Source organism: Asterias rubens, chromosome 9 (assembly GCF_902459465.1).
Source record: "Asterias rubens chromosome 9, eAstRub1.3, whole genome shotgun sequence".
NCBI classification, from domain to species: Eukaryota; Metazoa; Echinodermata; class Asteroidea; order Forcipulatida; family Asteriidae; genus Asterias; species Asterias rubens.
In genome coordinates, this window is record NC_047070.1 from 5,316,955 (window position 1) to 5,335,069 (window position 18,115).

Here is an 18,115-nt window from a genome sequence, read left to right on the forward strand (position 1 = left end):
TTCTGTTCCCTTTGTGATTTATTGGCAGACAAGACAGTAAAATAATGTGTGCAGATTGCTTTGTTGATGAAGTGCCTTGAGTAAAAAAGAATGAACAAAACTTATAAACTGAGTACATGTATGCATTGGGGGCCGGTGTCGCATGCAATTATGTCCTCTATGCAATAATGTCCGCTGGACGGTTTTGCATATGCAACCGTGTCCGCCCGGACGCTGCTGCATAATGCAATTGTGTCCGCCCCGTGCAAAACCGTCCTTGCAGTAAATTAAACGCCCTTGGTCGACGGAACACGTTCGCAATTTTTTTTTTAAGCTAATAAGTGCATATCATGAATGACATGGGAATGTTCGGCCGTTGGGTATTCCCTGCAATCATAAAATACGTGAATATTTTTGCTGCATATATGTAGGTTTAGTACATGCACGCGCTCGCTTACGCGTGCACATACATGTACAGTCATGTACATGTACGCCGGACGGTTTTTACATAGCCCCGGACACGATTGCATATGCAAAAGTGTCCGGAGCGGACAGTATTGCGTGGCGGACACAATTGTATCTGACACCAGCAGTAGAATTGATTAACAGGGACATCCATCTGACTTTTTTTGAGGCTTGGTGTCCAGAGAAAATGTTCCTTCTGGTAAATCAGCAGCTGAGGAATGAAGAACAAAAAAACATGTATGTGACCACAAAAAAACAGTCCAGTGGAAAGAAATGAAAAGAGAAAGAGGCAGAAAGCACACAGAAAAAAACAAGAGATAAACAATGGAGAAAATATTATATGGTTTGCGATAACACAACGTGTGTGTCTACTTGCCAGGTAGATTTTATCCTTAAGAGAACTGTTTTGCGCTGTCTTGCGCTGTCTATCGCTGAGTAGATTTTTGGGAGACTTCTCAGTCATTGTCAATTCTGAAAAAATTGTCCTGCTTTTTAACTACTACCTTGGTGGAACGTAGAAAATCAGCTGGGACTACAACTTTAGCTTCGTAATTAACTTCACTACTGCAGAGTGAGTTCGCCTAGCTTGCTCTAGTCATCGTCAAGAGCCAATGAAGAAGGGAACAAAGTTAGGGGGGGGGGTGATATTTTTATTACGGCCAACCAGACTGTTTACAGAACACAGACAAATCATACTCACTGGCTTCATTATTCCTAGGATCTCGAACATAATCTTTGGCAATTTTGAAGAATAGCTCTTCTGCAAGAACACAACAATGGGGATTCATTTCATAACAAAATAATATGAAGGTTTTAAAGGGACACATTGCCTTGGGTTGGCAATTTTATGACGTCAAAATTTTGACGCCACAAAATTGCGTGCCGTGTTAGTTCACGACATAAAAGCTGTGTGGAGCTTTATTATTCTACCTTTAAAACATCTTTCCAACCATATGCATAACAAACTGTTTCAAACGCTTTTCAAATACCAACTGGCCCGATCCAAAGGAAACGTGGCCCTTTAAGTTGAAGGGAAAGTACATTATTATCTGTTCTTAGTGAAAGAGTCTCACAAAGTGGAAGTTGGGAGGGCAATAAACATACTCAGCACAAGGCCTGTACGACTTGTGAAACTCACTACCAAACAGTCTCGCTTCAATAATAGTGACTTTGACACCAGTCACAACCATTATTTGCAGTGGTGGCACGATTTAACTGGGTAGTTGAAAAGCGGCAATCACGACTAGACATAGCAGCCAATTATTAGTCAGGACTTCAATATTGGTTTGTGGTAACACCATGTGTGTATCTACGTGCCAGGTAGATTTGTTCTTAAGGAAACTGTATTGCTTTATATTCTACTACCGCGGAGTAGATTTTTGGAATTTCAGTAGACCTCTCAGTTCTGAAAAGAACTGTCCTGTTTTTAGACTACTGGGCAAAGGTAGAAAATCTTCAACACGACTCGCACTCGTTGCCTAGGCCTACTCAGCACTTACTTATATTGTATCCAGTTTTACTTGATGTTTCAAACACCTCAGCATGTAACTCTATAAAGAAGAGAGAAAACATACAATCAAAAAAAGGTAATCTGTAGAAAAGACGCATTTTTTTTCTTCTTCTAAATAACTTGTAATTTTATTGTATGCATTTGGTAATTCTTTCTGTATTTTCTGTAATTTTTTTCCATTAACAGTCATGGGGTCGATTTCACGAAGAGTTCGGACTAGTCCTAGGAGCCATCAAGAACGTGTGATAAGACTAGTCCTAACTCTTGTCCTAAACTTTGTGAAAACCACCCCTGGTTTATCACTCTTGACTTTTCGAAATCGCTGTGAAACTTTATTGTATTTTTGCGCTATATAAAAACTGTTGCTTATTTATTATTATTATTATTATTATTTTTGTATGGGAAATACTGATGAAGCTGAGTGCTTTTGTGTGTACAAGTGTTTAGTTGAGAAGAGTTATGCAGTAGCCTGACACTTAAATGTGCAAGCATAACGCCCCACATCAGCCCCTACAAAAAGGTGTGATGTTACTTTAAGTCAACAGGCATAAGTACGAGCAAGAGCAAAACAAAGTTAAAGTTAAACTTTTGATCACATACCTGTAATTTTAATATCCATACCTGTCTCCAGTGTTGTGATCAAAGTTTAATTTTAAAAGGTCAACAAATGACAGATGAATTTTCATAAGATCAAAATAGTTATCCGTTCGTTTATTAAATAACAATCGTTTATTAAATAACATTCATGCAAATTTAACATCTATTAAAACATTCATACAGACACTACTGGTTGGCAAACGCTGAAGAAAGCAAAGAAAGCAAGAAATTACTGTGGTACCAGCTGCAGCAATGGTAACTGTACGGTAATCTGGCTGGTAATCTACTTTTGCTTAAATGTTTGTGTAAAGCAAGATTTTGTGCTTATTTTTTTTACAGACTTTATGAAATTATGGCTTTCTGTCCCATCTGGAGGACACAGCAATATAGTTAAGTGTCTTGCTTAAGGACACAAGTGTCACGGCCAGGACGCGAACCCACACTCTGCTAATCATAAACACCAGAGCTTGAGTTTGGTGTTCTCTTTAGCTCAACCACGGAAGTAGAAAAAAAATTGCTTCTCACCGTCTGCATAGTCCGTCACGCTGTGGTAGTCAACTTGCCGTCTCTTCTTGTCGTCATCTACAAGGTCAAACTTGTTACCTGATAAATAAATCTTGCAGTTCTGTAAAATGAGCCAAATCAAATTTGGAATTAAAAAAGTTAATGACACTTTGTTTTTAAAGATGGAAATTTGCATCGGGGATATTAAAGAATCTTAATTTTTGGTTTTAATCCATATATACCGATGTGTGTTGTTTTAGATTTTCTCATTTTTGTTGGGGTTTTTTTTAGTCCTGGGTTGGGTGAGATGCAGGGTAAAGTATCATCTTCTAATAGTCATTTGATTTTGTCATTTTGTGTTTCTAACCTCCTGTGCATAAACCAACCATTTCCCCATACCACCTGCCCCACCTCCTCCCAGGTTTGGACACTAGCGGATTTTGTATCAATAGGTAGGCCTACAAATAAAAGGTTAAAGGCAGTGGACACTATTGGTAATTACTCAAAATAATTATTAGCATAAAACCTTTCTTGGTGATGAGTAATGGGGAGAGGTTGATGGTATAAACCATGTGAGAAACGGCTCCCTCTGAAGTGCCATAGTTTTAGAGAAAGAAGTAATTTTCCACGTATTTGATTTCGAGACCTCAGATTTAGAACTTGAGGTCTCGAAATCAACCATCTAAACGCACACAACTTCATGTGACAAGGGTGTTTTTTTCTTTCATTATTATCTCGCAACTTCGATGACCGATTGAGCTCAAATTTTCACAGGTTTGTTATTTTATGCATATGTTGAGATACACAAACTGTGAAGGCTAGTCTTTGACAATTATCAATAGTGTCCACTGCCTTCAGGCAAAATTGACGGACCAGTCAAAAACCTGGAGACCAGTTGAAAATCAAGCCAACTGTAAGCACAACCCCTGTTCACCACTTGCTTCTTCTGAATGTTTTCTGCCTTTCTCTTTTTATTTTTTTCATTTGAATGCTTCTTTTAAATGTGTCGCCTCCTTTTGTTTGTTGTTTGGGTACTTTTTGTAACACAAAACCCAACTTCCGCAGATTTATATTTAACTTACACCATTCGAAGCTTACCTTAAAATATTACTTGCTGAGGTGCTGTAGTTTTTGAGAAATTAGTTAAATAATGTCACCAAAATAATTTTCGTCTCAGTTTTAGCATGTAAAATGTATTGATCAGTTTTTTACCAAAATTTACCACTGGTCAATATGTTTTCAGGCTAAAAAAAAATGGGTGCGGTATTTTACTCATTTAAAAAAAAAAAATACAGCACCTAGGAAAGTAATAATTTAAAGGAAGCTTTCTACTAACATCATCTTCAAACTGTAAGTGTTATGTAAATCTGTGGACATTGTGTTTTGTGTCCTACAAAAAGTACCCAGACCCTTTCATCAGCAAGTATTTACAAGGTTTATATTCCCTGTTGTTATTTCTTACCTCTTCATTCTTTTTCAGTTCTTCAACCCAGAATTTTGCTCTGTCAAAACTTGGAGCTTCTGTGAGATCTACAAATTGACAATTAAAACAAAACAAAGTTAACACTGGTCAAATTCCTTGCAAAAATTATACTTGTTGGGTAAATTGCTTTGATGCTTGGTAATCAAGCTTCAAATTTATGCAAATAAAAACTTGGTTCAACAGAGTGTTGTAGTCTTCTTAACCATGTTTTTATTTGCATACAACCTCGGATACTATAAAGCATTTTGAGAAAGTGGTGGATAAATAAAAACTTAAATCAATTTTTATGCAACAAAATTTTAATTTGAGAACGCTTCTCAGAATGTGTATTTCTGTCAAGGATTCTTTCCACTTAGGACATTTACTTCACGTTTCTGACGATATCTATAAAAAAAAGTGACTGCCTTTTGAAATGAAGTTTTCAAATTCACATGTTAGTTTTATTTTATACATCGAAAGCACAAAAAAGCAAACTGTACCATTTTGTACATTTTGTACCCTTATTCTGGTAAGCATAATTCCGTTTTGCTAGGCAACTATTGGTAACTGTCAAAGACCAGTCTTCTCACTTAGTGTATCTCAACATATGCATACCATAACAAACCTGTGAAAATTTGAGCTTGATTGGTCGTCGGAGTTGCAAGATAACTATGAAAGAAAAAACACCCTTGACACACAAAGTTGTGTGCTTTCAGATGCTTGATTTCGAGACCTCAAATTCTAAATCTGAGGTCTCAAAATCAAATTTGTGGAAAATTACTTCTTTCTCAAAAACTTTGTCACATCAGACATTTGTCAGAGGGAGACGTTTCTCAGAATGTTTTATACTTACAACCATGGTTGTACTAAATTTGTTTCTGTCCATAGGTAGGGGATCAAAATACAATACAATATACAATACAATGGGTTTTTATATAGCGCCATTTAAAAAGCATCTCTCTTTACCTTTATACCTAAAAAGGTCTTTAAATTGCTGCTTATTATTATCATACCTCATACTACAGTGAGGGCCTGCAACATGAAGGCCTGGGCCTATTAAATAGCTTTCTGTATTCTGCATAAATTGTAAATACAAAAAAGTGTGCATTATTGTATTGAATTGCAGTATTGAATTAAAGTTACTGAATTGAAATTGAGTTATAAAATAGTACCTACCATAACAAACTATGGCTGCTTTTGCTCCTCTGTAGTATATCCTACTCATTGCTTCATATCTCTCTGAACCAGCTGTGTCCTGTCAAAGTCAAATCATAATAAAAACTGTCATAAAATTCATGAGAAAAACCTTGGAAAAAGAAATGGTTGGATTAGGACCTCAAAATTTGTTTATTATGAGATTTCACTAAAAATCGTGAGAGGTTATGTTCATGCAGAAAGAAAAATCTGTAGTTCGAATACATTATCTAAGAAATGTCAACCATCTTTGTATGGGTAAAACCTAATATTCTTACAATTTGGGCAGGATTCATAGGCCTATTATTAATAATATCAGGAGTCTTATATAGCGCCGGTCCACCACAAAAAAGGCGCTCATGTTGCTCGCTCATGATACAAATAGACAGTTAGGTAGATAGATAGAAAGGAACAGAAAAAGTATGTTGAGAGTAGCTGGTCAATATTTAACTTTAAAGAGGTGAGTTTTGAGGGCGGTTTTAAAAGAGGATGTTGTATTTGATGTGGTAAGGAAGACTATTCCACACCTTCCCCGCAGTAACCACGAAAGAACGTGCTCCCCATACTATTTTACATGAAGCTTTCTGTATTCTGGATTTTGTTTACCACAATTCAAGTTTGATAGAACAGTGTATGAAGAATTAGCACTAAGTAAAACAGAATGATAAAAATGTCATATTTTTTTGCTGGTAGTGGTGCATTACACACAGGCTGATAATTTTTTTTTTTAATCCATTCACGTTTGTGTACATGTACATGAACCTGCAGGATATATTTCCCTTTTTTTTATGCCGAAAGCAAGAACTGGTAATGCTGAGAGTTCTCCCAATGTAAGCTAGAGTATCATCAGGGCCCAATTTCATAGAGCTGCTAAGCACGAAAATTTGCTTAAAGCATGAAATTTCTTCCTTGATAATAATAATAATATCGAAGTCTTATATAGCGCAGTATCTACCAAACAAGGTACTCAAGGCGCTGAGTATATACAAACTTTCAGAAAGATAGGTTGTTGCAGTGATGAATTCTGAGACCCAATTATTTAGCACCTTATACATGTTATAAGGGTTTACAAGGTGCTACGGTGCATTAAGCAGCCACAACCAGGAACACCGGGGCGAACCCCTTCTCTTTTCGATAAGTGCACTGGGTTCTTTTACATGCGTTACACAACACATGGGACCAACGGCTTTACGTCCCATCCGAAGGACGAAGTAATGGTTAAGTGTCTTGCTCAAGGACACAGTGTTACAGCTGGGGATTCGAACCCACACTCTGCTGATCAGAAACACCAGAGTTTGAATTCGGTGCTCTTAACCGGTCGGCCCCGACACTTCCACAAAAATTTGCTTAGCATGAAATTTCTTCCTTGATAATGATAACAACAAATTACCAAACAAATTTCCATGTGATTTTCAGGATAAGCAACCAACAGCTGATTACTAATAACAAGCAATACACGTATGCAACAAATAGAAATGTTGTTGGTAATCCTGTTTTTATCAAGAAAGAAATTTCATGTTAAGCAAATTTTCGTGCTTAGGAGCTCTATGAAATTGGGCCCAGGTTGATACCCGACTTGCAAAATATAATAATAAGTCAAACTTGCCTTTCTATAAATTTCTGAACATTATTTACCAATGCAGGCCTATGGCAGGGTGGGCAATAAGTTATTGTAGAAAAATGTATCAATCTGTAAACATGATGACATCAACAGCTAGGCCAATTCACACAGACATGACATACAGTACTGCAGGCCTGTTTTTGTCATTATTATTTTAAGAGGATGACATTTGTGCACTAAGTATCACGGTAAAGTTGAAAGAAATTACACCTCCCCCCCCCAATCCACCTTTACAATTTTAATAATTCCCCAAAAATGAATGCTTAAAGGCAGTGGACACTATTGGTAATGACTCGAAAAAAATAGTTAGCATAAAACCTTACTTGGTATGAGTAATGGGGAGAGGTTGATAGTACATAAAACATTGTGAGAAACGGCTCCCTCTGAAGTAAAGTAGTTTTTGAGAAAGAAATAATTTTCCACGAATTTGATTTTGAGATCTCATTAGAATTAGATTTTGAGGTCTCGAAATCAAGCATCTAAAAGCAAACAACTTCGTGTGACAAGGGTGTTTTTTCTTTCAGTATTATCTCGAAACTTCTACGACCAACTGTGCTCAAACTTTCACAGGTTTGTTATTTTATGCATAATGTATGTTGAGATACACCAAGTGAGAGAATTGGTCTTTAACAATTACCAATAGGTCCAGTGTCTTTAAACAAAACATTTCAAAAACAAAACACCCTTTTTGGCATTTGTACTGACAAAACTCTGTCACACAAAAAAATCAACAATGTGTACCTCAGGGGCATAGTGCTGATTGTAAACACAGAAATAAGTGGCACAGGGGTTCGTAATTATTTTTTAAATCCTTTTATAACAATCAATGTTCAAGAGTCAAAAATTTCAAACTCCTACTTATTTATCTCAACTTGTTCACCATTATTCCCCTACTTGGACTTTACTTTTGTCTCAACAGTCATTGCTCATGAGTCACCACAACTACAATGAGCTGAAATTATTTTGGGTCAAAGATCATTCTCTTACACTGCTCCATATTTGCCAGGCTACAATTCTTTGCACTGTTTAAAGTCTCGGTTAAAAACTCATTTGTTTAAAGAGCTGCTTAATTGTAATCTGCTTGTCACATCGACTTGTAATTCATTTTTCGCTCATTTCATTGTTCTCTTTATGCGCTAGATTGCATTAGGTGCTTTGTCTTTCTTATTATTTAATATTATTGTAAATGGTGCAATGGCCCCCATACAGCCATATATTCAAAGTTCATTGTATACTGTTTCTCTTTTCATAGTCGCTGTTAGTGTTACAAAGTAAATCCAGAGAGACTCATCCAGCAAGGTATAGAGCAATGTGGGAAAGCTCTATATCTCGGGAAAATCATCCAAGCATCAATCAACAGTATTGCATTACATTAACCACTTTGTCACTAAAAGCAATAATACAATGTAGCCATTCAAGAGAAAGTGTAAAGATCGCTGAATTTATGAATCCATTAGAATTCATTTCAACTGGAAAAAATGTTCTTCCTACATGTACTTTAATCTGATTTTCGATTTACTCAGTGAAACCATTGAAAAAGGTACACACAGGATTAGTTGAGCTGACAAAATAGATACAGAAAGTGTTCATGTTTTGAATTATCAACCATTATTACATGAAACAATGAGCTGTGAAAACTTAGTCTTAACTGGTTACAAGTGTGAGTCAAGGGGACAAAAGGGGAAAAAACATTCACAATTCTTAGCATGTACCGTACACTGTCCTGAATTTTTGTTGTAAGAACCAAAATCAGCTGGGGTTTTTCTTTACTTTTTCTGATAAATGCACAGTTTGTAGTTTCTTGAATGACTTCATTTCAGAGGGAAATATTTCACAGACAAAATGGTAAATTGATATGTGTGCACGAAGTAAGCTTTCAGCTGAAATTTAAAAATTATGTTTTTTTATCCTGTCCAATCCTGTATCATACCTTTAAAATGGCCTGAATAAAGGCAACAAAACCTTACACCGTTTAGACATGTGTGTGTGTGCCTAATAAGAACACAATATACTGCCTTGAACTCAATTAACTTCCCTATCCAGGGGCCAAATACCATGCATATTCAGATCTACAGTGTTCTTATTAAAAAACACTGATTCACAACGAACCTGTGAAATCTTTGTCAAGTTTGATTGGTACTGGCATGAACTTTGCAACCTTTCAGGTTTAAGCTTGAAACTTCCTACCCGATAATTACACAAAATCTTCCTTTTCATTTGTCTTTCACATATTTAAAAAAGAGAAACCCCCCTTTTGTTTTCATATTTCCTGTGAAAGGAAATAAGCTGTGCTTTAACAACATACCACTTTTCTTTTTATCTTTATTTAATTTTATTTAATTTTGTTTTGTGAGTGGTTGCTGACCAATGACTGACATGTTTTCATTATAATTATTCCAAAACCTTATAGTTCCACGCTCAGGAGTATTTTCAAACAATAAATATTGTGTGGTGTAAATAGTACTGCCGTCGATTTCACAAAACTCTTCCTAACTTAAGACTAATCTTAGGACTTAGGACGAGTCCCAACCCTGCATGCAGACCTTAAAATTAATCCTAAGTTAAGTTGAGTTACTCGTCCGAACTTGAGATAAGACAAGTCCTAACTCTTTATGAAATCGACGGCTGGGACTTACCCATACACCCATTGTAACTGTTCTGGAATCCACTTCAATCTTCTTTGCTCCGAAAGCTGCACCGATAGTCTGAAACAAAGAAGACCATAAATTAAAGGAAAAGTCTACTTTTGAGTTGAGATTATCGAGAGATCACAGATAGAGTTTTAAAGGCAGTGGACACTATTGGTAATTACTCAAAATAATTGTTAGCATATAAAAACTTACTTGGTAACACGCAATGGAGAGCTGTTTATGGTATAAAACATTGTGAGAAACGGCTCCACCTGAAGTAACGTAGTTTTCGAGAAAGAAGTAATTTTCCGCGAATTTGAATTCAAGACTTCAGAATTAGATTTTGAGGTCCTGAAATCAAACATCTGAAACCACACAACTTCGCGTGACAAGGGTGTTTTTTTTCCATTTTTATCTCGCAACTTTGGCGACCAATTGAGTTCAAATTTTCACAGGTTTGTTATTTTGTGCAAATGTTGAGAAAGACCGGTCTTTGACAATTACCAAAGGTGTCCAGGGTCTTTATATAGGCACTGGGTGGACACGTTTGGTAATTGTCAAAGACCAGTATTCACACTTGGTATATCTCAACATATAAGGAATAACAAATCTGTGAAAAAAATTGGACTCAATTGGTCATCAAATTTGCAAGAGAATGATGAAAGAAAAAAACGTGCTTGTTGCACAAATTTTTGTGAGAAATCACCTCTTTGCCATAAACTACGTTACTTCAGAGGGAGCTGTTTCTCTCAATGTTTTACACTATCAACAGCTCTCCATTGCTCAATACTGAGTAAGTTTTAACAATTATTTTGATAAACTATACCAATAGTGTCCAGTGCCTCTAAGCAGCTGTATGTAAATGTGCCATAAGAGCTATGATTGTTGCAGAAATACAACAACTTCAGAAAGAATCCTTTGATTTCTTACATTTTGATATGGTACATCTCCATGGAATCTGTCGTGCAGGTAGCGCTCCACCAGGCTGGTTTTACCGCCGAACTCCTTGCCGAGTAAAACCACCTTCAAATCCACCCGGCTTCCACTCATCACTGCACAGTTTTATTTCATTCAATTTCAGATAAAATACTGACTACCTCTTAAAGGTACGTCTGGTCTTTCATCCTTTTGTTTCAATCTAAGATAGAAAGACAGTCTCCGAGGAGTTTTAACGTCTCTCCTTTGGATGTTTGAAACGGAGGACATTGAAGAATCAAAGTATGACGTCTCTTATCTTTATATTGAATTTTAAGATTCTCCTTTTTTGGCAGTCCAAGAAGTCTCTGCAAAATCAAAAGAAATAAAGCATCAAACAAATTCAGACAATGTTTTAAAACATTTTTGGTGAATCTGAAGGGGAAAAAAAGTGAAAAAAATAAATAAAAATGATAACTTTTTGTAAAGGTCTGACATTTTATATTTTGGCACATTTAATATTACAGACAGATGGAATTTATGAAGGGAGGCAACAAACTCCCACAGGGTAGTGTACATTGTTTTTAAATTTTATTAGGTAGTGCGCATCTAGTTGCGATAACATAACCCTCCTTAAGGGTTAAGTTTATCGCAACTAGTGCGCATCTTGCTATCTTTAAGTAAATTATATTTTAGCCGGCAAACAGTGTGGATAACTTTCCGTATGGCGCCACCACTTTTTCACACATTTTTACAAAAAGGGAATCTCTTTGAGGTAAATTAGATACTATATTATTTCATATCGAAAGAAAAAGTGGTGGCGCCATACGGAAACTTTTCCAACAGTGTGTGCATGCAAGAACTTTATTAAATTATATCATAAGAGTTTTTCTTTCATATCGAAGTTGCCAAGACCATGGAGGATGCTTCCTCCATGCCAAGACTTTTTTCTCCCAACTCCGATTATTATTACCAAGAGAAAAAAAAACTGCATTTCAACCAACGGTCTTCAAAGCCATTATACACTTTCGGTACAGAAAAAAAAAAAAAATTCACAGATTTACAAATAATTTACAGGGTTAACAGAAAAGTTCACAGATTTACAAAAAATTTACAGGGTTTAGAAGGTAATGGTGAAAGACTTCTCTTGAAATATTGTTCCATGAAATGCTTTACTTTTTGAGAAAACATTAAAACAATATAAATTCTCGTTAGCGAGAATTACGGATTTATTTTAAACACATGTCCTGACACGGCGAAACGCGCGGAAACAAGTATGGGTTTTCCCGTTATCTTCAGACTTCTCCCGACTCCGATGACCGATTGAACCTAAATTTTCACAGGTTTGTTATTTTATATATAAGTTGTGATACACGAAATTTGTGGGACTTGGACAATACTGTTTACCGAAAGTGTATAATGGCTTTCAATGTTTTATTAACCTATAGTTATACTCAACTGATAAACATGATAAATAAAAGATCTCCATGCTTTTCCGTTATTTTCATATTTGTTATTCAATTCAATTCACTTTATTTCCAAACCAATCAACCAGAGTAATATTTAACAAGCAAATGCAACAATGAATAAAACAAACATTTTCAAAAAAATACAAGCAAAGACAACCGTATCATAATATTAATATTAATAAGTAAAGTAGGCTAATATAATAACAAAAACACATGGCCTGGGTGGAGAATTGGAGGGGCGGATAAAAATTCAATCTTCTTCTTCTTCCTTTAAAGTGCTGCTTCAGAAAATTCAATCTTCTTCTTCTTCCTTTAAAGTGCTGCTTCAGAAAATTTGAACATTACCGCACTGTGAAAACACAGCACTTCTTCTTAGCTCAAAGGACCGAGTCACAGATATATGTGTGTCACTCCTCAGACACTGCATCGCCAGAAAATATTAAATTATTCATTGAAATAATTGGAATTGCGACACAGATCAAAATCAAATGGAATATTATTTTTAGTAAAATAAAAACACCAAACAATTTTTTTTACAAAACTTACCCTATTTTTAAATGAAACTCATCGATTTTGATGACCTGTGAAGAATTAGCAAACCCCTAATGTAATCATTAATGCCATCTTATGAAAACTTGTGGAAATTTGTGTTAAAACAGTGCAATTTGTTGGGCCATGGGCCAAGCTGCTGCAGAAAAATGAAACTCCAGGAAAACACAGACTCGCCCTCTCCCGTTGGGTCAAAGGTCGACAATGCGCACCAATACGCGTGCGCGCGTCTTGAAATTAAATGGGTTAAAGGTGAATGAACTTTACAAGTAAACATCAGTCTGTTTATGTGAGATAAACGTTCAGTGTTTGGAACACGTCTGGGGCTTAGACATAATGTCCACATGTGTTTCGTTTACATTTTTTTAAACACAGTTTACAAACATTTCAAACACCAGCCAGAACGCAGGGGGCTGCTGTTATCTAAGGTTTTGATTATGGCCAACAGTAAATTCGAGTATGTTCGTCAGTTTGAAGAAGTCGACAAGTTGCTTCCCAACACATGGATTGTCATGAGACTAGATGGAAGAGGTTTTCACAAGTAAATATAGCATGAAGGAATTTATTCCTCCCTGTATAAGATAGAATGGGGATCTTTCCGTATGGCGCCACCACTTTTTCACTCATTTTTACAAAAAGGGATATATCAATCAGGTAAATAAGTTCCTATATTATTTTATATCGAATGAAAAAGTGGTGGCGCCATACGGAAACTTTTCCGATAAAATTTAGTAATGTAGAATATTTTACATTGTCTTCAGTTTTATTCACTTGACTTGGTGGGTCTTTTTTGTGTCGAAATCTGTCAGCCTTTCTCCTTTTGTTTTAAATTATTTTACTTTGGTCATTTTAAACATGAAGCCTGGAGTGGAGGAATATCTGTTTGCCTTTGCTTAATTCAGTTTAAGTGTAATGTAGGTTTTGTAAATTTTTTTTTTTATCATTGTATGTAAATATAATTATTATTAATGATTAATATTTTGCTCAGAAATAAAGTCGGAGTCAACTTCTCTTTGCCTTAGCATGCTTACTTGCGATAATTGAAACCACTCTCAATCCTCCCGACAGCGTCTGAGATCTGGTCTGCGACCCGACCATTGGGAGGATGGAGGGTTTCGATTAACACAACATTCTTTGTCTCTGAAAATAAAATTGCTTGTTTTTTTACCAAGTTGATTGCTCAACTACATTATCTTGGATCTTTAAATTGCAATAATCGTAACCTGTCCATGTTTTTCTTTGTTTGGGGTTTCCTTCTCTAAAACTCAGCATTTCATGAGCAGATCCTTTTTTTCTCCTGGATTGTTGGGTTGTACTTGTGAGTTAAATTTGTAAAATGTACACTTGTTTTGCTTCAATTGAACAGATTTGCAGACACACATGGCTTCCGTAAACCAAACGACACAAGAGGATTGTCCCTCATGAACTTCTGCGCTGAGTGCGTGATGGAAGAGTTTAAGGATGTCGTACTTGCCTATGGGCAGAGCGATGAATACAGCTTTGTGTTCAAGAGAGAGACAACACAGTTTAGCAGAAGGGCGAGGTAGCATAATTATCTGGGCACAATTAATTTGATAGAGCTGCTTAAGCTGTTAAAGCAGAAAATATTGCTTAATAAATTCCTGCTTAGCAAAAATGAGCAGGATATCAGTTGCAAACTGCACTATATATAAATGGTATTTCGGCTGGTAACCAAATTCTGGTAAGCAAAATTTTCTGCTAGGCAATGTTACTGAATGAATAAATGTTACTGAATGAAAGGTGTTTGATTATCCCTGGAGGAAGAAAAAAACCCAAGGGCCCTGTGAAAAAACCCTTGTGGCACAGGAGAAAACCAGCAAACAACTTCACTCACATTATGGCCCAAGCAGGGAATCAAACCAGTTGATGAGAGGTGAGCCCTTTGTGCACCAGCCACCCATGCATTGTTTTGAGGCAAATAATCCTTTAAACTAATATGGTCTTCTTTGTTTATTGCAGTAAACTAATGACCAACATGGTGTCTCTCTTCTCATCATCCTTTGTGTTCCATTGGAGGAAATATTTCCCCGATCGGCAGCTTCTCTACCCCCCAGCCTTTGATGGTCGGATCGTCCTGTACCCAAGCAACCGAAACCTCAGAGACTACCTCAGCTGGAGGCAGGCAGACTGTAAGTCTGAGACAGAAAATACTTTGTGATGCAAATATTTCAAAAATTCGTACCAAAATTTTTCCGAGAACCCCTCCATCAATTTACCAATCTCAGGCCTGATACTTCATGGAGGCAACGCAGGCCGTTGCCTCCATGCCCCTTGGTCATTGCCTTGGTGCCCTTGAAATGCTACAGTTGGAATTTACAATTTCCTCATAGGGTGCCCTTTACATTTTAAAAACGAAGCATACAGGCCTGAGAAGGATGGAGGGTTACAGTTATCACAATTGTTTCTTTTCAAGAACTATCACTTTAATATCAGTCATCCACTGTGCAAAGTTTCAAATCCTACCGATTATCATTTTGATCATTATTATAGTTCCTTTAATTCAACTACAGGCCACATCAATAACTTGTACAACACATGCTTCTGGAAGTTGGTCAATGACGGCGGACTGACAAAGAAACAAGGAGAGGAGAGACTAAGGGTTCGTGAAATTTGCAGCTTTTGCGCATTTAGAGGATTTTAAAACAGTGTTTGTTCCAACTTCATGATAAACCATTTTTAAACAGGCATCTAATCTCAGAACCATCTCTGCCCTCACAGGTACCCATTTTACCCCAGGGTGGAGAGAAACAATTGTAGTAAAGTGTCTTGCTCATGGACACAAGTGTCACGACCAGGTTTCAAACCCACACTCTCGTGAGCAGAATCACAGGAGCTTGAGTTCGATGCTCTTATCCGCTCAGCTACGACACCCCAAATGTTTCAGCTGATCGGGGCAAAATTTCTGCTTAACGCTGATATCTGTGCCGTGACCACCACCTTTAAATAATAATAATAATAATCGCCTTTTGCCAAAGAATACAAAGCGCTTGGTATTATTAATGCAAGGAGTGGGACAAAGTTTGAGACCTAATCCTTAGCACCATGTAATGGTTTACAAGTTGCTGTGGCGCAATATGTTGCCAATCCAGCCAGGAAAACCATGGCAAACCCCTCTTCAGTTACTTTTTGTGCCTTGCCCCATTTCCTGTAGCTCGGCCAACACTGTCCCATTATTGAAGCCCATAATTCTGGTATTGTTTTGACCTTGCAGGGAACTTTCTCAAGTGATAAGAATGAACTGCTGTTCTCAGAGTTTGGAATCAACTACAACAATGAGCCGGAGTTGTACCGCAAAGGAAGTGTTCAGATATGGCAACCAGTAAGTGAATATTTAGATTGTACCTAAAGTTTGGTTGGGAATGCTAACTCTCCTACTCTGTGACCATTTAATATAATCTATAGTAGTACTGAATGACATGATTTAGGCCAGTTTGCAATGTGATGTCATGTGGTCAACCCTCCAATTGTCTGACCTTTCAATATCATCCACTGTGGTTTTGATGTGATGAATGCATTTACACAGAACACAATCAACCCTCCCACTGCTTGACCTTTTACTGTCATCCACTGTGGTTTTGATTGAAATATAAGTTATGCCAGCCTCTACAATATGATAATAATGTGATGAATGCATCTACAAAGAACAGTCAACCCTCTTTCTGTCTGACTATTCAGTATCATCCATTGTTGTTTACATGGATTACAGATAAACTATGCCAGCCTGCGGTATGATATCAAGTGGTAAACAGTCAGTTCTGTGCATAGTTGTGCCACGTACACAATCCATGCAGTTGAGTCGTTTCAAACGCTTGAGCAACTCGCTGGAAATTATTACCAAGAGGATGAAGATTAAAGTCGCTTGTGTTTTTGTTGTAGTCAACTAAAGTCTGTGTCATGGGCCCACTTTCAATGAGCTGCTCAAGCACAAAAAGTAGCTAAGCACAACAACAAAACTATACTTACAAGAACAAGGTTGCCAGCCAAAATTCAGTGTCTCATGTATAATCTGTGACTGGTACCCTGCTTGCTTTAGCAGAAAAACTTTAAGCAACATTTTCTGCTTTAAGCAGTTCTATGAAATAAATTGGGTCCTGATGTAGCACACCTTGCAATTTTTCTGGTTCAGTTTTACCATGGAGCAATGCATATCTTTGACTCGCGTTAATTTTTACTTGATTTGTTTTGTGTGTGTGTGTGTGTGCAGACGACGGAGGTAACGGTGAAACAGTGCAAGAGCAAAGAGTCTGAGGAGATGCTAAGGCGAGAGGTGGTTCGGACGAGGAGGAAAGTTACGCTCTTTCACACGGACATCATCGGTGACACCTTCTGGACAGAACATCCTGAAATATTAGGAGCTTCCTGCAGTTGACATCTGTTAACTTAGGGTTTTTTTCTATTCAATTAGGTTTTTAATTCCTTGGGTTGGTTAACTCCGAAGAAAATTCCTTGCCCTTTGTATTGTATTCCTTGTATTTTGTGGACTTTTTTTAGCTTTTGGGGTGATCGTTTTCCTTTGAAAATATTCCAAAGGTCGTGGGTTTGAATGCACTCGAGTAAGATGCAGGCAAACAACTGTAGCTTCACTCAAAAATACGAAATTACAAAAAAAAATTGAACGGTAAAACTGACTAAATAAAGAGGAAATCAGCTGATCTGAAGAAAAGTTGCATGCCTGAATATGCCTGTGATTTTTTTTCACAGAGCTCTGGAATATACTGAGTATATACAGTGCTACCACACATCGATGTATATGGATAAAACAAAAGTTAATATTTGAAAGTATCGATGCCACAATGAAAACTTGATGTGACAAAGGAAATATAACAAAGGTTCTCATAATAAGCACTGGGTTTTGGTGTGCCGAGTGAGAAAATATGAGTAGCAATCACTGAGAATCACAGAGCCCTGGGCCCAATTTCAAAGAGCTGCTAAGCACAAACATTTGCTGAGCATGAATTTTTTGCCTTGATAAAAACAGGATAACCAACCAAATTGCCACGTGATTTTTCAGGATTAGCAACAGCTGAATAGACGATGTGACCTCTGACGTCACACGAGTACCATAACATGATTCGCGCATACCGCCGGGCAAAACCTTTGTGTTTTGTCAGCCAGCTAGAAAGTGTACGCAATCTTACTATGACTACGCAACTCGGTGCCCGGCTAAACATGACGTATATAGTGTTTTGTCAACAGAGG

At 37.0% G+C, this 18,115-nt stretch overlaps 2 protein-coding genes across 2 annotated transcripts; one reads left to right on the plus strand and one right to left on the minus strand.

Moving 5' to 3' along the window:
- Positions 1-486: 486 nt before the first annotated feature.
- Positions 487-13,068, minus strand: LOC117294763 (ras-related protein Rab-24-like). The gene is made up of 9 exons (XM_033777278.1): positions 12,893-13,068; positions 10,893-11,245; positions 9,969-10,037; positions 5,694-5,772; positions 4,518-4,585; positions 3,077-3,176; positions 1,944-1,994; positions 1,145-1,204; positions 487-655 (listed from the first exon to the last, which is right to left on the minus strand). The coding sequence occupies exons 2-9, from the start codon at positions 11,010-11,012 to the stop codon at positions 582-584; spliced, it is 621 nt and encodes a 206-aa protein (XP_033633169.1). The 5' UTR covers positions 11,013-11,245; positions 12,893-13,068; the 3' UTR covers positions 487-581.
- A 152-nt stretch (positions 13,069-13,220) lies between these two features.
- Positions 13,221-17,577, plus strand: LOC117294403 (probable tRNA(His) guanylyltransferase). The gene is made up of 6 exons (XM_033776785.1): positions 13,221-13,436; positions 14,262-14,438; positions 14,876-15,045; positions 15,427-15,515; positions 16,128-16,235; positions 17,121-17,577. Exons 1-6 carry the CDS (start codon positions 13,240-13,242, stop codon positions 17,283-17,285), a joined length of 906 nt encoding a protein of 301 aa, XP_033632676.1. The 5' UTR covers positions 13,221-13,239; the 3' UTR covers positions 17,286-17,577.
- The last annotated feature ends 538 nt before the right edge of the window (positions 17,578-18,115 follow it).